General features: G+C 48.1%; 1 protein-coding gene across 2 annotated transcripts in view; it reads left to right on the forward strand.

Moving 5' to 3' along the window:
* CIB4 (calcium and integrin binding family member 4) overlaps positions 1–24,025 on the forward strand; it is a 41,545-nt gene extending 17,520 nt beyond the window's left edge. Inside the window, exons 2-5 of one of the 2 annotated variants that reach the window (XM_021087727.1) lie at positions 16,015–16,156; positions 21,399–21,529; positions 22,297–22,385; positions 23,741–24,025. In XM_021087727.1, coding sequence (XP_020943386.1) covers positions 16,015–16,156; positions 21,399–21,529; positions 22,297–22,385; positions 23,741–23,771 — 393 coding nt within the window. In that variant the 3' untranslated portion in view covers positions 23,772–24,025. The remainder of the gene's footprint in view (positions 1–16,014; positions 16,157–21,398; positions 21,530–22,296; positions 22,386–23,740) is intronic. The other variant, XM_021087728.1, reaches the window with a different exon arrangement.

Consider the following 24,703-nt stretch of genomic DNA (forward strand, 5'->3'; position numbering starts at 1 on the left):
AGAGTGATCTTTGGGTCAGCATCACTGGCACCGTTGGTGAATTTGTTAATAATGCAGAGTTTGGGGCCCTGCCCAGACCTACAGAGTCAGTACCTGCATTTAACAAGATTCCTGGGTGATTTTTAACACACATTAAAATTAAAAAATTGAAATGTAGTTGGTTTATGGAGTGGTACTAGTTTCAGGTACTAGTTTCATGGCACAGGATTCAGATGTATATATATATAACATGTATATAAAATATATGTATATATATGTATAGTAAGTGCGTGTGTGTGTATATATGCACTTTTAAAGATTCTTTTCCCTTATGTGTTGCTACAGAATGTTAAGTATAGTTCCCTGTGCTATATAGTAGGTCCTTGTTGATAATCTATTTTAGATAAAGTGGTGAATACACATTAAAATTTGAGAAGCCCTGGAAGAGAACTCTATTGGAGGAATTGGTTCAAAAATAGGCATAGTTCATAACTGATATAGAAACATTAATAAAAATAGGAGTTCCTGTCGTGGCTCAGTAGTTAACGGATCCAATTAGAACCGTGAAGTTGCGGGTTCAATCCCTGGCCTCGCTCAGTGGGTTAAGGATCCGGCATTGCCCTGAGCTGTGTAGGTCGAAGACGCAGCTCAGATCCGGCATTGCCCTGAGCTGTAGGTCGAAGATGCAGCTCAGATCTGGTGTGGCTGTGGTTGTGGTGTAGGCCAGCAGCTACAGCTCTGATTGGACCCCTATCCTGGGAACGTCCATATGCCGTGGGGGTGGCCCTAAAAAGACAAAAGACAAAAGTCAAAAAAAAAAAAAAAAAAAGAAAAAAAAAAGAAACATTAATAAAAATAAAAACAGTAGTAACTAGGATCCAGCTTGCACCCTCTAAAATCTGTAGAATCAGGGGGACCACTCCTCTGTTGGCTACATAAACAAGAATTAAATATTTTGGCTAAAGTATGGTCTCGGGTGGACTGCTCTCTAGCGTAAGTTCTCTGTGAGTCTAGTACTTGGCTATGCCTGTCACAGAACAGGACAAACAGTACAAAAAGTTAAACAAGCCTTATGGAAAATTTTTCTTGATTAGAAATAAATTCTGGGGGAGTTCCCATCGTGGCTCAGCGGAAACAAATCTGACTAGTATCCATGAGATGCAGGTTCGATCCCCGGCCTGGCTCAGTGGGTTAAGGATCTGGCGTTGCTGTGGCTGAGGTGTAGCTTCAATTCAACCCCCAGCCTGGGAACCTCCATATGCTGCGGGTGCGGCCCTAAAAAGACAGGGAAAAAAAAAAAAAAAGAAATTCTGGGATTAAATCTCAAAATAGCAACAACAAAGCGCGGGAGGAAAGAAATCAACCGCTGTCGCTGAGATGTACTGATGCAGAGACATTGTCCTGATGCAAAAGACCCTCATCGTGGGGAGTTCACAGGGGAACATGTTCCCAGGGTGCTTGGGGTGAGTATCCCCAAACAGCTGCAAAGCAGCCCTGACACCATCTGCGAAGCCCTCCTGCTTACAGACAGGAAGGCAGATTGTAAACAGCGCGGCACCGAGAGGGCCGGGGGCAGGCACAGGCGGGCCGCTGGGCCGCTGCTCCCGTGAGAAGCACAGTGGCTCCTGTTCTGGGTTCTTCCTCCACGTGTCCGCTGGCGGGTCTGCCCTGGGGGACCTCCTCACCCCAGTCACTGCTTCCTGCTTTGCACAAACTGCTTTTAAAGTACGGGTACGGATCGTGACTCAGCAGGGTTTTATATTGGCTGTTCAAAACGTTGCTGGCACTTTCCACACACACAAATCATAGAAACTGTTGTTAGGTTCCCTGCCTGAGCCACGTGTTGACCCTGCTTGCGGGGCAACCGTGTTGAAATGGAGAAAACAATCCCTCTGCCATACTCTCAGAGCTCTACATTCCTAGGGGTCCTCCTGCCTGGACAAATCACGTTGACGTGTCTGTGAACCACCCTCGCTTGGATTCTCTGCCCCGTGAGAATGCAGAGCCTTCCCCGTTGCTTTGCTATTTTATTGGGCGGAGGGTTGAGAGGGACAAGGAAGAGGGCCTCTTCCTTTTTCCTATGTCCCCTCTGCCTCCATCTCCTGCGCAGCTGCTTCACTTCAAATGCACCCAAACATCGCCCCATCCTCCCCACCCCCAGCTGCCTCACTGGTTTCCACAAAGACTCCACTCCGGTCAAGCACTGTGCACCCTCGCGTCAGCACCGCTGAAGGCTGGGGAGCGTGGGTCCCGGGAGGGGTCCCATCCTGGAGCTGTTGCACCCACCGCCTCCTCTCCCGTCCCTCTTCTATCTGTTTCCCCCACTGCCTTCCTCTATTGGGCAGAACTCCCGGAGCCAAGGGGCTCTTTGCATCCACAGGACCCACCTCCTCCCCAGATGCCCGTTGCTTTGGAGTGTCCAGAGCAATTTCTTTCTCCTTATCCTGCTAATTCCATAAAACAGCCAAGCTGGAAGGTCGAAACAAGGAGCCATTCATTCAACAAGAGCCCTTTAGTTGGTGCTCTGGGAGAAGTAGTTTTCATCAGAAGGGCTCGGGCAGTAAATGGAAACGCTTCCTAAATAAATCTGGCAGACGCTGGAAGAGGGAAGTTAGAGGGAAACAGTTAAAGGACCTGCTTGTAGGACAGACAGCTTGTCACATGTGGAACTGACTGGGAGGGATGAGACAGCGAGCGAGCGAGGGGTCGGGTGCTGGGTTGGGGGTGACGTAACTTGCCTGCCTCGGCAGGACCTGGCCACAGCCTGTCGGGGGTTGGGGGCGGAAGTTGGGGAGCAGAAGGAAGCTTTGGGAGGTGTCTCTGCGAAACACGTGTTTTGCAGGTTGGATGTTTGCCCTGGAGTGAGGCTAGAGACCAGACACACCCCCCCCAACCCCTGTCTTTGCTGGATGTGTCCTGGAGGGGACAGTGCAGGGCAGGGGAGGGGGGATGGGCAGCGTCTGATGTCATGTCTCTGCCACTTATTAGCACTGTGACTTTGACCAGGTCTCTCGGGGTAACATGGGCAGCTTCCTAAGATTCTCGGGCCGGGTCTCAAGAGCTGTTGGTGGAAAGCCCCTGGTGGGATTTCAGTTAAAGGTGGATTTTAATTAACACCCCCTGGGGGACTCAGTCCCACAGCTGGTGTGTTAGCTTCTGTGGGATTCGAGATCCTCATCTGCAGTGAGGTCTATGCAGAGGGAGCCACTCAACACGTAGGCCCCCTTCTCACCCTTCCCCTTGCCAGAGCTGCTCTCCTTTGAGTTTCCCGGAGATTTCAAGGAGGTGATGCCTCTGGCTACAGCCAGCACTGCCCCTGAGGAGATGCTGGGCCATAGGCACCCCTAAGAGCTAAAACTAATATATTTCTGTGCCCATTGGCAGGCGGGGTCAACTCCTGGCAACCTGTTGTTGATCCAGGTAACGACTTTACCTGGGAGCTTAAAATGAATGGCCCTGCCCATCCCTTGGGGGTGCTGGTGATGTGGGTGGGACGGCAGTGAAGTTGGGGTAGATGGATTACTGATGGTAGTTAAAATTTGGGGGGGGCCGCCAGTGCCAGGTGTTTTGCAGATGTGAACTCATTTGATCTCCAGAAAGCCCCATGAGCAAAATTATGATTCTGCCCATTTTACAGATGGGGAAAAGTGGAGACTTGATGATCTGCCTGAGTTCACACAGCTTGTCTTATTGTTATTCTTGTTATCCAGGGTCTTGAATTTTTGTTTGTTTGTTTGTTTGTTTGTTTTCCTTTTTGGCCACACCCATGGCATATGGATGTTCCTGGGCCAGGGATCCAGTCTGAGCCACAGCCGCAACCTACGCCATATCTGCGGCAACACCAGATCCTTAACCCACTTTCCCACAGTGGGAACTCCTTGAATATTGTTTAATGTGTTGCAAGACTCTGTAGAATTGCTATCAAGAGGTTAAAATGCTAATGCACACATGTGAATAGACATTTCTCTGTAATATGAAGAAGTTTTGTTTCTCCTGTAATAGATTCGATAAATAAGTGAGGGGACAGTTGGTCTTTTGAGTTTCTTTCTTTTTCTGTTTCTTTGTTTTCCTTTTTTTGGCTTTGGCAAGTGACACTATTGAAAAATTGAGATCGTGGAAACCTCAAAACCCGCAGGATAGCAGCGTCTTGTAGATGTCAAATAAAAAGACATCATTTTAACTTTTTAGAGTCAGTCTGACTCCAGAACCTCTGCCCCGTTCACTCCCCACATCAAGTCCCCCACAGCACAGTGCCAGGCCCCTGGGCCACCCTCCAAATCTCAGGCCTGTAGCCCCCTGAGCTCCTCCATGCTAGCAGGTAGCTCTTCTGGAAGGATCCTCAGGGCAGTGGCAGGTACCCATGGGCCTAGAATCTGGGGAGGGACCAGGCTGGTGGGTCTGAGCCAGGTTCAGGCCACGTGGTCCCATGGATGTTTAATACTATTGAACATTTTTACTGCCTTTCTCCCGGATTTGTTCCATGAGCCATCCACCTCCAGCTGCCGGCAGGACACATCCTCAGCCTGTCCCCGCCAACCCATCTGTCACCAGGAGACAGCTCTCTCCCGGGCCTCTCTGTTTTTAGACTTCAGGAAGGGTGAACATCTAAAACACAGAGACTGTCCTTTTCTTATAAACAATGAGCGGGAAGGGTGCCTGCAGGCCTTCGCCAACAGAGGGAGTGCCTTCACCTAAGCGAGTTTCTCGTGCCCCACGCGCCCTGCCCCCAACCCCCCTGAAATAAAAACGCCAGCTTCTCTCCACCTGCTGAGACGCGCAGGCCAATCTAGACCCTTGAGGATTTAGGGTCCAGGTTAAGCCCTGCTCTTGCTGGCCTCTACTTAACATGTTTATCCATCCAGTGACTCCTGGGCAGCTGGGAGCTCGGCAGGGGTGGGGTGGAGGCTGTGGAGGAGGAACCAGAGCCCAGCCGGCCTGCCTTGCTCCCAGTCCCCGAGCACAGCACCTCCCGCTGTCCTGCACCACCTTGCCGGCCTGGCCCTGGCTCCTCTGGTGTCTCTCTCGCCTGGCTGGTTTCTTCTTGCAGGCCCTTTGTGGGTCCTACTTCCCAGCAACGCTAGTTTGTCCTGGCTCTTGTCCTTTCCCTCTGCTTGTACTCAATTCAGACACGTCTCCTACCCTGCCTGTTTCTGCAGCGACTTTGGTAAGTGCCTAAGCTGAGTCCTGTGGAGGACAGAAGTGGCGACTTCATCATTCTGGGGGCCCCAGGACCTGGATCAGTGCCCGGCCCACAGTAGCGCGCCTATGCATTTGCTACCAGGGCTTGAAGTTCAGGCCAAGAGACTTGCGTCTCATCTGTAGCTGAGGAAGCCACATCCTCAGTTCTACTGGTTTGTGGCAAGGGCATGGGACTCAGGATAGTGCCTCAAACCCTGCTTGCTCTGTGTGTGGAGGAATTTGATTTTGAGAACTTGGGAAAAAAAAAAATTGCCGTGTTCAATAGCGTCAAGAGAAGCACTGAGACAAAGCATCGACTTAGGAGTCCGAGTCCTCCCTCTCTGGGCTTCAGTTTCCTCTCTTTGTAAAACGTAATGGTGACATCTGTCCTGCCACCTGCCTGCGGGATGGTCACAGCCTGACCCAACACTTTGCACACTGTAGGCGCTCACTCGTGTTGGGTGAGAACAGACTGAATGACTCCAACTCAACACTGCCACCTTCTGGTAGAGTTACTCCAGTGCGGAGGGGTGACTCCGTTCAGACCCAGAACCAAGAATTCCTCCTGGACAACAGGGTAGAAGGAACAGAAGCCTTCCGGTTCTGTCCAGAAGCTCCATCCACCTGTGGCTTCCAAGTCACTGCTCCTGCTGACGAGGTCATCCATTTCCCAAGAGGCAGCCACTGCCCAAGTAGCACAGGAAAAGAATGGGCTCCACCATCCACCAGCCGAGAGACCTGAAATTCCCAACCCTCTCTTTCCCTGCGGTGACCAGCTCCCATTAATGGGTGAGGGACCTTTATTTTCATCAAAGAAGCCTTTACGTCCTTTGTTTTTTAATAGAAGCTGTTAATGCTGTTTGTTTTCCTGTACACACTGCTTTCACTGAATACCACAGGTTTTGATACGTTGTTTTCATTTTTATTTAGTTCAAATTATTTCCTAATTTCCCTGATGCGCTCTTTGCCTTTGAGGGTTTCCAAGATATCTTTCTGTTATCGATTTCTAATTTAATTTTATTGTGGTCAGGGCATATTTTGTGTGATTTAAATCCTCTCAACTTTATTGGGACTTGCTTAAAAACCCAGGATACGGTGTGTCCTTGTCAATGTTCCAAGTGCCCTTGAAAAAAATGTGTCTCCTGCTGTGCTGCTGAAGTGCTCTGTCAAGTGTCAAGTGAGGCAAGCTGGTTGATAGTCTCTTCAAGTCTTTTACAGCCGTAATGATTTTTGTCTGTTGTTCCATCAGTTGTTGACAGAAAGATGTTGAAATGTTCAGCGATATATGTGAATGTGTCACTTTGAAATGGATTTAAAATGAGAAAAGAGCTTTTTAAAAAATAATTACTTAGACATTTCTCTCTTCTGGTGTCTTCATTCCTTCGTGTAGATCTAAGTTTCCTTCTGGTATTATAGTTCTCCCTGAAGAAATCCTTAAAAAACAAACAAACAAAAAATATCAATGACACAGAACAATTCTTAACACTTAAAATACACAAAATAGCAAATCTGATGAAATATGCACAACATATATGGCTATAAAGGGTTAATACACACACACGGCTATTAATATGGGATATTAACCCTTTATACACACAGATTTTATAGGCATTAATAAGAAAGAAATGAGCAACATAATAGACAATAGGGAAAGGAGTTTTTCCATCATTAATGAAGTTTTTCCATCATTAATGAGTTAAAAAGTGTAGTTGAACATAGTGTCATATCTTTTCAATCCTACTTATTTGGTAATATTTCTAAAGATAGAGGAGATTTGTGTGGGTAAGTATGTAAGATTAAAGGCAAACTTTACCCTGAAGGACTTCTTGTAATGGTTTTGAAGCTCTGGTCTTCTGTGGATGAATTCTCTCGGCTTTTGTTTGTCTGGGGGGAGAAAAAAAGTCCTTTCCCTTTAGGTTTGAGAGATATTTCTGCTGGGTATAGAATAACTGGATGAGAGCCTTTTCTCTTTCTCTCTGAAAGTTAAGACATCCCTCCATGCCTTTTGGCTTGTTGAATTCTTGACAATGAATCTAGAGATAGCTTTATCTCTGTTCCTCTATGTGCGTGTCCCCCCTCACCACCCCCAAATGTATTTTTCTTTATTACTGGTTTGTAGCAATTTGATCATGCCATGCCATGCTGTGGTTTTCTTCAGATTTCTTCTCCTTGGGTTCTGCAGAGCTTCTTGAATCTAAGGATTTATCATTTTTCTTCATCATGCTTTCCTCTACCTTCTGGAACACATAGTGTATTTATAATTGTAGTTTTAATATTTGCACCTGCTTATTCTATCATTAGTGTCATTTCTGGGTCTGTTTCTTTTAACTGATTTTTCTACAGGTTGTGGGTCTACTTTTCTACTTTTTTTCTAATTTTTATTGGAATCCGAACATTGCAAATTTTATATCATTAGGTCCTCAATACTACTGTGTTCATTTAAATGTTATTGAGTTTAGTTCTTGGATGCATTTGTTACTCAAAATAAGTTTACTCCTTTCAAGGCTTGCTTTCAAGATTTATTAAGGCAAATACTGTATACCAGGGGATGCAACAAAACTAATAAATTAAAATTGGTGGAACACTACTGACTAAATTACAAATTTTATTTTGATTTTACTAGTTTCCTTACTTATATCTTTCATCTGCTCCAGTATCCACTCCAGGATCCCATGTTGCATTGTCTTCCTGTCTCCTTCATCCCTTCTAATCATGACAATTTCTCAATCTCATCTTTCATGATTTTTTTGAGCACACTGGCCAGGTATTTTTGTAGGACCTCCCTCAATTTGAGTCTTTCAGATATGTTTCCTTGCTTAGGCTGGGGTTGTGGATGTGTACAGCCAACTCCACAAAGGTGAAGTACCCTTCTCATCACGTCAGAGCGGGGGACACATGATACCAGTATGAATGAGTACTGGTGACGTCAGGTCTCATCACTTAGCTAAGGTAATGTTTCCAGGTTTCTCCACTGTAAAGTCACTTAGTGGACAGAGCTAGAAAATATGTGTGTATGTACTACACCCTGTGTATTACCCACCAATACCTATCTAGTCTGTCTGTCTATCTATCTGCCTATTTATCTATCCATCCATCCATCCAAAGATACCCATGAGTTCCTACAGATGACTTTGACTAATCCAGCGCCACGTCTAGCCTCCTTCTCTTGCTTATTTGTAACTTCTTTTTGTGACAGTAAGAAACTTGGCTCCTATAATCTGTTATTTATTTAACTATTTGTTCAAGCCCATTATCCATGTAGTTTCAGAATTGCTAACCCTGCCGAGAAGTATTCCCCTGTACGGATGTGCCAAAGATTATTTATCCATTCACCTATTGAAGTATATGTGAACTTTCGTGGCGTGCCTTTTCATTCTCTTGATGATGTCTTTTGAACAAAATACATTCTTGATTTGAATATATTCCAATGACATTTTGCTCTCATTATTAGTGCTTTTGTGTATTGTTAAAGAATCTTTGTCTCAAAGTTATGAAAGCGTTCTCCTGTGCTTTCATTTAAAAGTTGTATTACTGGTTTTTCACATTGGCTCTCTGATCAACCTTGGAATTGATTTTTGTGTGTGGAGGGAGGTGAGGATCAAAGATTCCTTTCTTCCCTGTATCGAGAGCCACTAAACCCAATACAACTTATTGAAAAAAAGCTCTCTACGTAAACCAGGTGGCCGTTATTCCAGTCTGTTTCTGGAATTGCCATATGACCATTGATTTGTCTGTCTGTCCTTGCATTACCGCCATACCGTATTGATTACCTTTCACGAGGTCTTGACATCTACTGGGATAAATACCTTGACCTTGTTCCTCCTCTTTAGGATTGTCTTGGCTGTTTTTCCTTTTTTCTTTTTTTTTTTCTTTTCTTTCTGGGCCACATATGGAAGTTCCCAGGCCAGCCTCACCTATGACCTGGACCACAGCCCATGGCAACGCCAAATCGTTAACCCACTGAGCAAGCCCAGGGATCGAACCTGCATCCTCCTGGATACTCATTGGGCTCATTACCGCTGAGTCACAACAGGAATGTCCATGTCTTGGCTGTTCTTCCCCCTTTGTATTTTCATATAAAGTTTAAAATCACCTTGTCAATTTCCACAAAAAACATCAGCTGGAAGATTTCAACTAGAATAGCATTAACTTTGAAGATAAATTTGGAAAGTATCAGCATTTAATAATATTGAGCTTCCCAATCCAAAAATAAGGTAGAGCTGAAGGAAGTTTTTAAAGGCATTAAAGTGCAAAAAATTCTGTTACACCTTCCTCCCAGGATGTGGGGTCTGCTCATCCAATTTTGCTCAACCGTGAGGGATCTACAGGCAGCACTTCTCTCAGTGAGAGTCTGCTCCAGTAACAGGCTGGCTTCACATAACAGACACCTCCATCCACTCAGGTCCCTGACAGATGTTTTACATCTGTTTAAAACTTTTAAAAATATGAACATTAATCATGTCATTTTAAAAAGTACTGTTAGCAGGCAAAATGAGCAAAAAAAATTATTCAAAAAACCCAAACACTGAAGATTTAAAAAGGTTAATTAGCAGTGAGAAATGTTAAATAATATTGTTTGATATTTTAAAAAAAAAAAAATGAGATCTGGAAAAAAACAAACTGCATCAGTGACGCCATTATTGAGTCACTAGCGTATTTTTGTGTGGATTTTTTCCAGCAACTGTAAAAAGCTCTTTTTGACGATGTGCTAGCTGGAGCGATGGTAAGGAGATATTTTTAAGCTAAGTCCAAATATTTTCCCTCTGACTTTCATCTTCAAATCAAAGCTCTTGTTCAATAACTTTGAGAAGATCTTTAAAAAAAAAAACTTGTTTTTTTTTTTTGGCAGAGATTGCAGCCTCTTTATTGTCAACAAACTGTAGTTTCTGTTTCCAAAAAAAAAAAAAAAAAAAAAAAAATTCCTGGCATTTGGGGTTTATTTTCACCTTCTTTAGTTTTGTCATGCCTGGATGGAGCTTGCCCTGCTGTTACCTGGATATGTTCCTATACTGACATGTTTATCTTCCCTTGTTCAGAGGGTCTTCACACAAGGATACATGTTATCTTTGAAGTGGAAGTGTTGCTTTGTCAACTGTCATTTTCTTCCTCCTCTGGAGGATTGAAGACGTCTAAGTGAGTGTGAAATTTTATGCAGACTGTAACTCTTTGGATGGGTCCCAGATTTTACTGGTTCAGGTTTCAGATTGTTAAAGTAGTAGCAACAAAAATCTGGAATAGAGTAAACTGGAGGTGGGCTCATTCATGAGCCTCACTCCCTCTCCTACCTCTTCCCAGCTGTTCTTCTGTCTGAGGGTGGCTGGGCTGGACCAGAGGACTCTGGCTGAGCTGGCACCTGGTGAAGAGATGGGAGAGGCACGGAGGCAGCCTCCCCTGGGCCCGTAGCAGCTCTCCCTGCAGCACCACCAGCATCCCCCTGCACAGAGCGGATATGTGCCTTGGACACCTCATCGTGGGGGCAGTCTGTGCCCTGGGATCTCCCTCTGGGAAGTGATGGGGCAGAGAACCGAGGGCAGAGGGAAGCTGTCATTGTTGGAACAGAGACAGGCTTGGGACACTGTCTTGGCCGATGCCAGGCCTCAGAGAGAATGATACCAGCTCCCCTGGCCTCCAGGGCCCGGACACAGTTCCAGTGACCTGGCCCTAGCCCTGCAGCTGACACCTGCCCTGCTCCTCACTCTGGTACCCCCACCATTCCGAAGCCTGACGGCCCTGTGCTGCCTTCCCCTTCCCCTCTGGGCTACTCCCTTTTTCAGCATTTGCTCCTGTTGCCTTCCTCCAGGGCTCCTCCCATTCACATGGGTGGTTATGACCAGGCGGACTCAGAAGACCTGGGTCCTAGGCGGGCCCTCCCACTGACCTGCTGAATGACTTTGGGCAAGTGACTTTCCTCCCCCCAGGGCCTCCTTTCCACACCTGTGCCATGAGGGGGAGTCTAGATCAGAGGTCTCCAGCCATTGTGGATCATGCATCCCCAGCAATAAAAAAAAAATATGGAACATGCCCCCCTAATGGGCGTGTATTCACTTATAAACTCAATACCTTCTCATGAAATAAACATGCAAAATAAAAAGTTAAAGATTACATCAAATATTTTAAAAAATAAATTCTCCTTTATGTCATATGATGAAATTTCCTCCTCTCACAATTTCATTGTTTGCTGATCATTAATAGCAACAGTGGCAGGAAAAGCAGTGTGGTGAGATATGCTTCGTTATTCTTTGAAGTCTTGCTTTAACCCGTTGAGGTAGAGCCATCCAGAGGTCTCTTTTAGCTGAGTGAGTTTTTATGGCTGTCATAGCTGATTCAAAGGGAAGCGATGTATCATTGCTTATATTAAATTATGGTTCTCATTTCAATCGCATCCACCAATTAAACGCTTTTGATTGAAATTAAGCTGGTAGATATCCGGATTTCCTTATGCCAGTCAGTGGCTCTGACAAGCTAATTGGAAAGCATTGCATTTTTATATTTTCTAGCAAATGGACTCAAACTTCACTCTTCATTTGGGCCATTTTCAAATAGACTAGAAAACTCCGTTTCTAATATTGTCAGGTATGCAGATAGAAGCATCTTTATAGGCGAGATCACATGTTTCAACAATAAAAATCTCATTTCAAAACATTCTCTCCACAGCACGAGTTTTCTGGCCACAGCAAATACTTTCTCCATCATTGTTAAAACCAGTCCCCCTTACCTTGAAGAGTCAGAAGAATTTGGATCCATGTTTGGGTAGATATCTCCAAGGTAGCAAACTGCCAACTGCCATTTGTCATGCTAAAGAGCTCGGCAAATTTAGAACACTTGTCTTTCTGTACAAGAGTAAATCCTCTTTAAGTGTGATGGCTATTTTAAGGGCTCTGCCAATAGATAACCAGCAAACCTCCGTGTGGTTCAAAGGATTTTCATAGTCACTTTCCTTCTGATGACAAATTATAAGATTTACTACATTTAAAAATTAAAAAAAAAAAAAACCCAACCACATCAATGCATCCTTACAGCTCTTCGTGTACCTCTAGATCTAAGTTCTTGCCTGCCGTCACCTACAGGACATTCTGCAGAGAAGAGTGTCATGTGTATCACCATCCCTGTACCCTTACCCAGAATCCTTTCTCATCAAGAAGTGGCCACTCCAGCAGTGATTACACTCAGAGAGATTGTCCCATAAATGGTGTCGTTATTAAGGAGCTAATGTACTGCTCGGCCGCCCCTGGTCTCTTTCCTTGAGTGGCTCCCAGAAATGTGGTTCTTCACGTCTTTCATTATCGACACAGAATCCAGCAAAACCATGTTAGAAACAGCTGTACTTGTCTTCAACTATTTAGGAACTTTCCCAGAGTGTGAAATTTGTTCTAATGCCTATTTTTGTACAACTTCAGCCAGATTTCCCCTGCATCTTCCAACAGAATCTGTGGTCACCATGTCGTGTTCATAGACTGTTCTTGCTACCAGCAGGTACCGCACCAACAGCCTGCTTCCATCTCTATATAACAAGGGGTGTGTGTGTGTGTGTGTGTGTGTGGATAACACTCACGGGGCAGGGGTCTAAGGGAAACTGAATTGACTTCCTGGCAATTATACATCCCGCATCACTCCCAGCCAATGCCAAGTTGTGGGGGCACCCCCTCCCCCCGGGGGCATGGGGGGAGGAGGGAGATTGGAATCTCATTCCTGGATTGGATAGATGCTAAGCTAGTCAGCTTCTTGATCTGCTTTGCACCTGTCTGAGTGCAGGAGAAGAGTATTGGAGCCGCAACGTCTCATTATGTCTGATTGGATTCTCATTGTTTCTGCCTCACAGAGAAGAACTTGCATTTTACGTACGGGAGGTAGCTGCCCTGTCATTCTCTTGTTCACTTGCATCTGCCTTATAAGCATTATCCTCAATTGTGGTTTCCTTGCAGGGATCTTGTTAAGCCACCTATCCATTTGCGAGAGTTAATTTAGTTAAAATTTGGCAAAGTAGTCTGTAAAGCTACTTAGCTGGATGCATGTGACCTGGAACACGTCACAGCAGATAGCTCTTAGCCAGATCCATCCGAGGCAGGCACACGAAGCCCTTCTAGGCGATGCAGAGGTGAGAGGAGGGAGGAGACCGGAGCCAGTCTGGAGGTTCTAGCAGGGCAGCCGCATTGGCCTGCACCCTGGCCACTCCCGAAACACCTGTAAGTGTCTATACAAAATTAATCCTGACCCCTGAGAATCTTATTCAGCATGCAGGTCCCTAGGACTATTGGTTTGCTAAGGCTGCCATCACAAAATATCACAATTCTGTGGGTTAAACAACAGAAAGGCCTTGTCTCCAGGTTCTGGAGGCTGGAGGCCTGAGATGGGGGTGTGTGCAGGATTGGGGCCTACGGAGCGCCGTGAGCAAGAACCTTTTCCATGCCTCTCTCTTAGCTGCCGGTGGTTTTCTGACAATCGTTGCCATTCCTTGGCTTGTAGATGCCTCACCCTAATCTCTGCCTCTGTCTCCACGTGGGGTGCTCGCTGACTGCTCATCTGTGTCCAAATTTCCCCTTTGGTGTGGACACCCGTCATATGGGGTCTGGAGCCCACCCCGCTTCATGTGCCCTCATCTTAACTAGTCACATCGACTGTGACCCTGTTTCTAAATGAGGTCACATTCTGAGGGATGGGGGTCAGGACTGCAACATACAAGTCTGGGGGAGACTCAGTTCAATCCGTAATGCCAGGCCACACCCCAGATCCTCTAAAACAGGCTCTCCGAGGGTGAGAGCTATAAATCGTGTTTTTGGAGTTCCCTGGTGATCAATGGGTTAAGGATCCGGCATTGTCACTGCTGGGACTCTGGTTACTTTGGCAGCGTGGGTTTGATCCCTGGCCCAGGAACTTCTGCATGTCGCGGGTATGATCGATAGAAAGATAGATAGATAGATAGATAGATAGATAAAAATTCATGCTTCTAACAAGGACCTCAGATAACTTGCATGCTCACTAAGGTTTGAGAACTATCCGGTCACCTGAGGTGACGCCAAATGTCCTCTGTCTACTCTCAAATACATAGAAACCCTAAATAAAGTTAAACCATAGATTTTAATAGGTAGCGGAAATCAAAAGAAATGAAAGAGAAAATTCCATGGCCCCCAAAGGGAACCATCAAAATCAGAGAGCAGAGCATCGGCAGGTGCTAGGGAGTCCTAAGGAGTATTAGACAAAGTCATTGGCAGGAGAAGCTGGGGTGGGGGTTCACATTCCCATGGGAAGACGATTGGGCTCTCGTGTGCTGCAAACAGAAGAACTAATCCTTTTGCATAAAGCCTGGAGCCTTGAAGAGACACCGTGTCAGCGAAAGGGGACTCGAAAAATCCACTAAAGATTTGTTTCAACTAATTAAAAATTTGGAAGATTGAGAAACTGCTGTATGAATTCGCAGAATCAAATAGCTTTCTTAGCTGAGATGCATCTAAGGAAATGGGATCTGGGTTGGTGGAGAGAGGGGTCGGGGTCCGTTGGGATCCCGTAAGGCCTGCCAGCCGGCAGGGGCAGGGTGAGCTTGGAACAGGCTGGGCCCCTGAGCAATTGTGGACCAAGGAGTCCCAGTCAGTGGGGATGGACTAGAGACACAGAAAGCAGGAGGAGGAGGGTGCCAAAGAAGCACCTGCTACTTTGAAAGAATTCTAAGCTTGTTCCGTGCCTTAGCGCTTGTGTCGTTGTAGCTCAGTAGGAACAAACCCAACTAGTATCCATGTTCGATCCTGGCCTTGCTCAGTGGGTTAAGGATCCGGCATTGCCGTGAGCTGTGGTATAGGTTGCAGACGCGGCTCAGATCCTGTGTCACTGTGGCTGTGGTGTAGGCTGACAGCTGTAGCTCCGATTCGACCCCTAGCCTGGGAACTTCTATATGCCACAGGTTCGGCCCTAAAAAAATATAAGAAAAAAATTAACTCTCATTAGATGTGCCCATTCCCCCCAACACACAGCCCACCCAACCTGCCCACGCCGGGGGGCTGGAGGGAGAGTAGCAGCTTTAGTGAGCTGCCTCTAGGCTGGCTGAGAAGCGGCTGGGGTGTTTGCTTAGAACCCTGAGAGGCCAGCCTCAAAAGAGCCAGCTTCTCATGAATGACCCTGACTAGGCTCAGGTTAGGGAACCAGAGATCTACAATCACGTGACCCTGACTCACTGGGGACTCAAGTTTGAGAACAAATTGGAATGAAAGTTGTGCAAATTATAATATCTGTAACAGTTATGTGACAACTAATAGGTACCATGTGTTGAATGTTATTCATTAGTCATTGTGCCACTTGAAACCTATCCTATTTAATTCTTACAACTAACTACCAGGTAAATACAGTGTTATCTCACCCTATCTTTTCGATGAGAAATCTTAGGCTCTGTTGATTACGTAAGGTTTGTCTAAACTAAGCTCACTCACTAGGAAACAGTGAAGCCAGAACTTGAACCTGCGTCTGTCTAACTCTACATCAATATGTCGATAGCCGCTACCTCTGGAGAGTGGATTACAAACAATTTTTATCCCATTCTTCATATTTTGGGAGGTTATTTTCCAAATTTTACATATAAAATTAATATAAAGAGAACAACACAACAGCAACAATGACAAAAGGAGCCTTGGAAGGCACGTGCGGAGGAGATGACAGTGGGGACGGTGACATTTAGTGTGGTCCCTCATCCCAGCTACCCTCCATCGTGTCCACGTCCTGGCTCACTGACCCGCTAGCCACACCAATATTTAGATGGTTGCTATGGTTTTCTTCTTGAATCCAGGACACTGAGCTTCGGAGAGATGAGTGAGGCCCAGGGAGGCACGGGCCTGACATTGATAGGCTTCCTCCCTCTCCTTGCTCCTCCCCCAGGTCAACCCTTTCAGAGACCGAATCTGCAGAGTGTTCTCCCACAACGACGTGTTCTGCTTTGAGGATGTGCTGGGCATGGCATCTGTGTTCAGCGAGCAGGCCTGCCCCAGCCTGAAGATCGAGTATGCCTTCCGCATCTACGGTGGGTGCTGTGGGGATTGGGTGGTGGGGCAAGCACCATAGCGCTTAAATAGCCCATCTGGAATCCATTGACATCCGTGCCTCGGTGCGGTAATGTTAGTTGGGGTTGACTGGGTGTTTATGGGCAGCCGAAACTTCTCGAGGATTGCAGAAAATTGGTTGAGAACTACTATTCTAATGGATGGATGACTTTGCCTCCATGGCATCAAAGGCAAATGGTGTCACTGATGTTGATATTTCAAGATAGTAGTGTGGGCAGGCGAGAGAGAGGAAGAGAGAGGACTGTATATAGGTATGAAGGAGTTATGCTTACTTTGAAGAAATGGAGTGATTTGAACACTAGAACTAGCCTGGCCACTAAAAGTCTGAGAAATCTTGGACAAATTATTTTACTTTTTAAGACCTCGGTTTCCTCATCTTTGAGATGAGTGGGTATAGAGAAATCATCTCTGAGGTCCTATGATACTTTTTGTCTCTGATTTTGTCTGGGGAGCCATAAGGCTCTGCAGTTCTTTTTTTTTTTTTTTTTTTTTGTCTTTTTTGCTATTTCTTGGGCCGCTGCTGCAGCATATGGAGGTTCCCAGGCTAGGGGTCGAATCAGAGCTGTAGCTGCCGGCCTACGCCAGAGCCACAGCAATGCGGGATCCGAGCCGCGTCTGCAACCTACACCACAGCTCACGGCAACGTCGGATCGTTAACCCACTGAGCAAGGGCAGGGACCGAACCCGCAACCTCATGGTTCCTAGTCGGATTCGTTAACCACTGCGCCACGATGGGAACTCCATTTTTTTTTTTTTTTTTTTTTGTTCTGCTGCAGTTCTGATCTTCAGCAGCCTCATGAATCCTTAGTACACCCAGTATCCTCAGCATTCTCAAGAGGAATCAAACGGAAAGAAACAAGAAAATCTTGAGAAGCCTTCAAATTGACCATGTGCAAGGCTTTAAGCTCTTCATGATAATTCCTTGGCCCCAAAGCACTTGCACCTTTAGGCTGGGAAAGTTTGGCATCTCACCTGCCTTCCTTTTCTGCCAGCTCCCCACTGTCCACGCGTGGGCACCATCTTATTCCTGCCTCACTCACCTGGACTTGGCTAGAATGGAATGGAGGAGTTTTAAACCAGACAGGCCTATCATACCAGTGTTCCCATCAGTCAAAAAGAGATGAATGATATTCTTGTATCTGCGAGGTCCTCAGTCTTAGGATCCAGGAAACGCAAATGAAATCACAGGTTCCCTTGCAGAGAATAGCTGAGTAATCTCCTATCATGCTGTCCCTTCCATTGATAACTGTAAACTCTAAAAATATATATAAAAATCAACTACCTGATGACACTAGAAAACGACCAGAAGCAGAGAGTTGAAAAATGGAAACGGTACTGGATGGTCCCCCTTAGTTTTTAATTTTTTAGCATAAAAATGGGCTTCTGTGCATGGCATCATATAGGACTGATAGAAACCCTAAACTCTTTCTGCCATGAAGAATCAGAAAGGGAGTTCCCGTAGTGACGCAGTGGTTAACGAATCCGACTAGGAACCATGAGGTTGCAAGTTCGGTCCCTGCCCTTGCTCAGTGGGTTAAGGATCCGGCATTGCCGTGAGCTGTGGTGTAGGTTGCAGACGCGGATCGGATCCCGCATTGCTGTGCCTCTGGCCCAGGCCAGGGGCTACAGCTCCGATTGGACCCCTAGCCTGGGAACCTCCATATGCCGCGGGAGCAGCCCAAAGAAATAGCAAAAAGACAAAAAAAAAAAAAAAAAAAAAAAAAAATCAGAAAGATCAGGGCACTTTTCCCCCTGAAAAGTGAAGAGTCCATGAAAGAAAGCCAGAGGAAAGGAGCCAAATTTTGTATGTAAATTATGCACAAATTTCATTTTGACCTCTAAACTATGTATACCAGAGCAGATTAAAAGCATCTCAGATAAGGATAGGAGTTCCCATCGTGGCTCAGTGGAAAGGAATCTGACTAGCATCCATGAGGATGTGGGTTCAATCCCTGGCCTTGCTCAGTGGGTTAAGGATCTGGTGTTGCCGTGAGTTGTGGCGTAGGCCAGCAGCTGTAGCTCTGATTCAACCCCTGACCCCTAGCCTGGGAACCTCCATAGGCCATGGGTGCGGCCCTGAAATAAAAGAAAAAAGAAAAAAGAGAGAGAGAACTGGGAAGTCCATTGTGTTCCTCCCAAGAGACCAGACAGAGCGTGGGTCAGAGGGAGGAGCAGGTACTCCGTGTCTCCCACACGGTCCTGAGGCGGTTTCCTTCCTCCTCGAGCTAAAGTACAAAAACAAAAAGCTTGGCACCTTCATGCAAATCATCAGAGCAAATAGATGCCTAGGGGCTCATCCACGCCCAGGCTTCATCAGCTAGACTCCAGCAAATCCGAATTCTCTTTGGGCTCCGAAGATTGGTTCCCTTGCGGTGCTGTCAGCAGGATTAGAGCCGTGGTGGCTGCTCCATACATTGAGGTGGCAGGGAAGCAGTGAAGGAGGAAGAGGAGGAAGAAAAAGAGAGAAGAGGAGAAGGAAAGGAGAGGGCGGCGAGGGTCGGTGATCCTTCTTAGCCAAAGTCTGCAGACCTATCTCGGTGCTCTCACCAGGTGCGGCCCGGTGCCCGCAGCATCGACATTGCCAGGAAGCTTGCTAGACATGCAGAATCTCAGGCCTCAACCTCCACTTACTGAATCAGGATCTGCCTTTGAAACAAGACCTCACAAAAAATGAAAAGAAAAAAAAAAAAAGAAATCCAATGTTTAGAGATTTCAAAGAAAATTAAACTAAATTGGCAACGGTTTCTAATTTAAAAAAATTAAAAAGGGGCGTTCCCGTCTTGGCTCAGTGGTTAACCTGACTAATATCCATGAGGATGCAGGTTCAATCCCTGGCCTCGTTCAGTGGGTTAAGGATCTGGCGTTGCCGTGAGCTGTGGTGCAGGTCGCAGACGTGGCTTGGATCCCACCTTGCTGTGGCTGTGGTGCAGGCTGGCAGTTATCGCTCCAATTTGACCCCTAGCCTGGGAACTTCCATATGCCATGGGTGTGGCCCTAAAAGACAAAAATAAAATAAAATAAAATGAAATTTAAAAAGGAACAAACAAGACCCCCGGATGGTTCCTTGGCACCTTAAATTTTAAGAAGCATGGCTCTAACCCACTGGTTCTCAGATGTGTCTGGACCTGGGGAGGTTTTAAGATGTACAGCTCTCTGGGCCCCAGCTGCAAAGATCTGATGTGATGCTGAGTATGCCCTGGTTGGTGGGCTTTTTTTTTTAAAGCCCCCCCCCCCCCCGCCGTGATTCTAAAGTGCTACAGAGTTTGAGAACTACTGCTCTGACCTACTGTATCGGTTAGGATTGCATTCAGTTATGTGCAAGAGCGTCCCTGTTTAAAAAAAAAAAAAAAAAATCCTGGATTCAGGCAGCGCAGAGCTGAGGTAATGGCTCTAGGAAGTAACCAAGGGCCTCGGCTCCTTCAAGGCCCCTAATTGCCCATGTTGCTTTAATGGACTGTCGTCCTCAGAGTCCCAAAATGTTTTCTGCGCCTACAGGCATCTGATCTTCATTCCCAGCAGGAAGAAAAAGGGGTGAGAGAGGGGATAAGACCAAAGGGACATTCAAAGGCACAGATGAAGTCGACTTTTTTTTCTTTTTTCCATTTTTTGGCCGAACCGAGGCACATGGAGCTCCTGGGCCAGGGATCAGATCCGAACCACAGGCACCACCTAAGCTGCAGCTGTGGCAATGCCAGATCTTTAGCCCACTGTACCCGGCAGGGGATTGAACCTGCGTCCCAGCACTCCCAATCCCATGGTGCCACAGCAGGAATGCTGAAGTCTACTCTTCTTGAACAAACTTTTTTTTTTCTTTTCTTTTTTGCCTTTTTGTTTTTTTAGGGCCGCACCCTCAGCATATGGAGGTTCCCAGGCTAGGGATCCAATCGGGGCTGCAGCTGCTGGCCTACACCACAGCCACAGCAATGCTGGATCTGAGCCGCATGTGCGACCTACACCACAGCTCATGGCAACACTGGTTCCTTAACCCACTGAGCAAGGCCAGGGATCGAACCCGTGTCCTCATGGATGCGAGTCGGGTTCATTAACTGCTGAACCACGACTTGAGCAAACTTTCTTGGAAGCTCCACCCAGCAACTCTGGTCGTAACTTCATTGGCAAGAACTACGTCTCATGGTCACACGTAGCCACACAGGAGACTGGAAAGCCGAGTCCTTTAAGCTGCACAGGGTGTCACTGTGAAGGGGAATTGCAGTTCTGATAGGAAGAAGGAAGGGGTAAATGGCTCTCGGTCAAGTTCAGCAGGCCAGCCACACCTACCCAGGACACACCTACCCAGGACACACCTACTGGGCTCCAGTTTTTGCTCCGAGGGACCCTCCTGGCCTTCAACAGATCGATCCCCCTTTCTCAGCACCTCTGGGGAGACTTGCTACCTGTCAGAGACCAGCATCCCACACTGCCTTCCTGCCCCATCAGCCTGGCCAGGTGCCAGAGCACCAGCGACAGATCTTCCCAAGCCTTCCCACGGGCTGACACAGGGATGCTAGTGACTGGGAGAGGCGAGGGAGACGACCTCAGTTCTCGAGGGGAGAGTGGTAAAAGCCTCGTTCCGTCAAATGGGCTGATTTTTGCCAACGTACTTTGTAAATTGCAAGGAGGTGGGGAGGAGGATGGGCAGGGGTTGGAGGGCAGGGGGGACCTGAAGGCTGAGCCCTGACTCCACCAGCTCTGAATGTCCCTCATTTCTGGGCAACAGCGAGAGGAAGGTCCCCCTCTCCCCAGAGGGGCCCAGAGACGCAGGTCATGAGGCTGCCAAGGCCACGTGGGCTGGCCAGCAGCCCAGAGCTCCCAGCCCCCAGGCCTTTCCCAGGCTGCTCTGCCCTTGCACCCCCAAAGGAGGGGAACCGTCCAGGACTACATTTCACTCCAGCAAATTATTCCGTTTTCAGATGGCTTGGGACCAAAGCCATGTCGCTTTGCTGCAGTCTCTGCATATGGGAGCTGGGCCAGCAGGATGCCTGGGGACACTGCGGGGTCCCAGGGAGAGGCTGCAGCGCATCTTACCAGCAGTGCAATGTCACTGCGGAGACCCACTCCCTCCAGTCCTGGCCCAGGGCCCCTGAGTCTTGGTTCGAGACCCGCCTGGGACAATTGGGCTCTGCGGGGCCTCCCAGAGGCTGGCGGGAGTCTGTGGGTCCTGGCTGGTGCTGCCTTCCTCTCAGGCCCTGCCTCCTTTTGCAGATTTTAACGAGAATGGCTTCATCGACGAGGAGGACCTGCAAAGGATCATCCTTCGGCTGCTCAACAGCAACGACATGTCCGAGGACCTGCTCACTGACCTCACCAGCCGCGTGTGTGCCCGGGGCTGCGGGGTGGGTCTGCCCCTGGATGGCTGGCAGGATGAGGTGCCCTGAGGGATGGGTACTCGGGCTGGAGGCAACTACCCCCTGTTTTCTGTCCTACCTCCAGGATCTTGACTCTCTCCCAGGGTCTCCGGAGCCGTAGCCTAAGCCCCCCGCCCCAAAGGGCCCTCCCACCAACACTGCAGCCACTGCAGGCAGGTGGACAAAAGCAGCTTGGCGTCAGATGGAGGCATCACACCGTCCCCTTCCCACATCATCCCAACACGACACAATGCCCAACAGTCCTAGAGTGATGGGCCAAGCGCGGCTGGACACGAAGACAGCCATGGACCCATGTGTCCTAAGACCGGGAGAAACTTTTGGTCAGGATGGGAACTAGAAGCAAAGATAAAACCACGAGGGGTCACTGCTGCCTCCCCACCCTGACTGTGCCCCTTGCAGTGCCTGTGACTGGGTGACATGAATGGGTGGGGGATGCCACCCTGTCCGTCACCCCCACACCCATTCTCACTGCCAAGTTTGCACTCTAGATACCAAGAGGACGCTTCCCACAATGCAACCAGCCCACGAGGTCCCAGACCGCAGTGCATATAACCTCATCTCTCTGCACCTCCCTGTCCTTGTCTGGTGGGTGGGGGTGGACCACCTGCCTCCTAGGGGACTCCGGGGATGCGTGTGAAGCCCCGAGCAGAGAGCATGTGGTGCTTGTCCCCACCCCGCACCCCGTCTTACTCTCTGATACTCTGTTTTCTGGCTCCCTCTGCACCCCCACCCAGGTGCTGGATGAGTCAGACCTGGACAATGACAACATGCTGTCCTTCTCCGAGTTTGAGCACGCAATGGCCAAATCTCCAGACTTCATGAAGTAAGGCATTCTGGGGGGGGGGAGCCCAGCATAGTGGGGGACAGGAAAGTCCTCCCCTACCAGTATCCCTCCGCCAAAGGGGCGCCTCCGTTTTCCCAAGGAGGTCATGAGTTTCCAGGGCACTTTGCAGATTCTTTCAGAATCAGCAAACTGGAGCTTCTAAGAGGTAGCCTGGAAAGAGACAGGGACTGGGGTATCAAAAGAGAAAGGGGACATTGTGTTCCAAGCTTTGCGAAGGGGCTGGGCGGCCCAAACTTCAAGGGCTGGCTCTCTACAGCCAGCACGAAGCCCACCGGGCTCCAGGACTGCCCTGGGGAGTTGCCTTTGCTATCTTTCTCCCCTCCCTCTTCCCAACCTCCAGAGGTCACCAAGGGCTGGGGATTTGCATGGGAGCATGAAGAGGCCGGTGCTTGAGCTCAGAAAAGAACTCAAGCATTTCTGAGCCTCAGGTCAGGTGGAAAGGGGCCTTACGGGTCTTTTCCTGTCCAGATGGGTCATCTCCATGTTGGCTGTTTGTCTTATTTGGCTCCTTCTGGTTGCGGGAAACGTACCCACGTGGGGCCAGCCCTGTTGAGACAACCTTCTCAGGCTGAGCTGCACCTGTCTGCCTGTGTCCACTACCCCTGGGCCCTCTTCTGCCTTTGGTCTTTAGGTGATTTTGATAACAGAGAAGAATGCCACTCAGAATGGTTTAACAAACTAATCAAAAAAGAACAAAACAGCCAGACCTCACACAGCACCTGGTCAGGAGCCCAGAGCCTTTGCCTTGGCAACTCCAGACTTGGTTCTCTGTGCAACCAGCCACCTCTGCTTGGTCAGACGTGAGGTCAGACGTGAGGAACGTGGCCTCCACACCGCGGTGGAGTTTATACCTCTTTGGCTCTGAATGGCCCTCAGTTCTGACGCAGCGTCTCACAGAGCGAATCTGATTGGCCAGCTCCAGGCAGGGGGCCGGCCCTCTTCCAACCACCCGGGAGGGCCCTCCTTTCCAACATGGCCGCAGGGGGCGTGGCCTGGCAGACTCCTCCCTGGGGGCCCAGCCTTGAACCACCCCAACAGAGGTCGTTCCTCTTCTGCTACAACAGCCCCGCACACACCTGAAGCCAGAATCCTGTCTGCTCTGGGTTTTTCTTTGATCTCTCCCAGTTGTTGCCACTGGTCCCAGCACCACTAGGTTCTGACAGCCTTTGCCTTTTAGAGCTGCCCGAAGGAGCTTAAAAGAAGGATCGGGGTTGGCTTAGGAGAGCTGCAAACCGGCCATCCCTTAGAGCAAGGGACGCAAGAGGTGTGCATCCAGGTGAGCACGTGTGTTACGACTGCAGGCTCGAGGTGGCTCGTGGAATTCTTTCTTTCAGCTCCTTTCGGATTCACTTCTGGGGATACTGATGAATAGCTGATCTGGACCCCCTGGAACTTGGAATTCCACCCCCTGCAGGTGCTGGGAGAAATCTGATTAGAAGAATGACTGTCCCCATCCCTCCCTCTCTTCTAGAAAATTGTTTATTCAATAAAGCCAAAGAAAAGCCTGTCCCTGGCTCCCTCACTTCATCATTTTTTGAATGCAAGTCATAGAGAAGTACTTCCCGCCCCCTTTTTAAGGGCGGCGCATGTGGCTTATGGAAGTTCCTGGGCTAGGGATTGAATTGGAGCTGCGTCTGCAACCCACACCACAGCTCAGGCAACGCTGGATTCTTAACTCACTGAGCAGGCCAGGGATTGAACCTGCATCCTCATGGATACTAGTTGGGTTCTTAATCTGCTGAGCCACAATGGAAAAATCCTAGATGTAGTTTTGATTAAGAACTGTTTGTGCCAGGGCTTAAGTTTGCCAGTGATGCCAAGACCAGGATGGCCAGTCTTTTTGAGGCCAACCCATGCTCCAGCAGGACCAGGTTGAAAGGGATGAGAGGTTCATCTGGAAAATATATGTCCTTCCCTCCCTCCCTTGTGGCCTCCCCACAGCCTCTCTCCTCTCCTCTGGTGCAGGATGTGCAGAGAGATGTATGTGGAGCCATCTTTCCAACTGGCGCCCAGCTTCCCAAGACATCTTAGCCCCACTTGGCATACCCAGCCCTTGGAATGTGCCAGTGTGTGACCAGTGATTGGGATTTGATTGCTTTGCTATTCAGCCAAGCCCTGGGAGGAATTTGGCCACTATAGGGGCTCTTTGGGGCCAGCTGATCTGGGGCCCAGAAGCCCCTTAGGGGTCCTGAAAGCTGTCTGATGCCTACCTGATGGGCACATGGTCTCTTGTTTACAGTGTGCTGGGGGAGGAGGTGTCTAAACGCTGGCTCACAGGGGAAGGGCTGTTTCACCCT

This window comes from Sus scrofa, chromosome 3 (genome assembly GCF_000003025.6).
Source record: "Sus scrofa isolate TJ Tabasco breed Duroc chromosome 3, Sscrofa11.1, whole genome shotgun sequence".
Lineage (NCBI taxonomy): Eukaryota > Metazoa > Chordata > Mammalia > Artiodactyla > Suidae > Sus > Sus scrofa.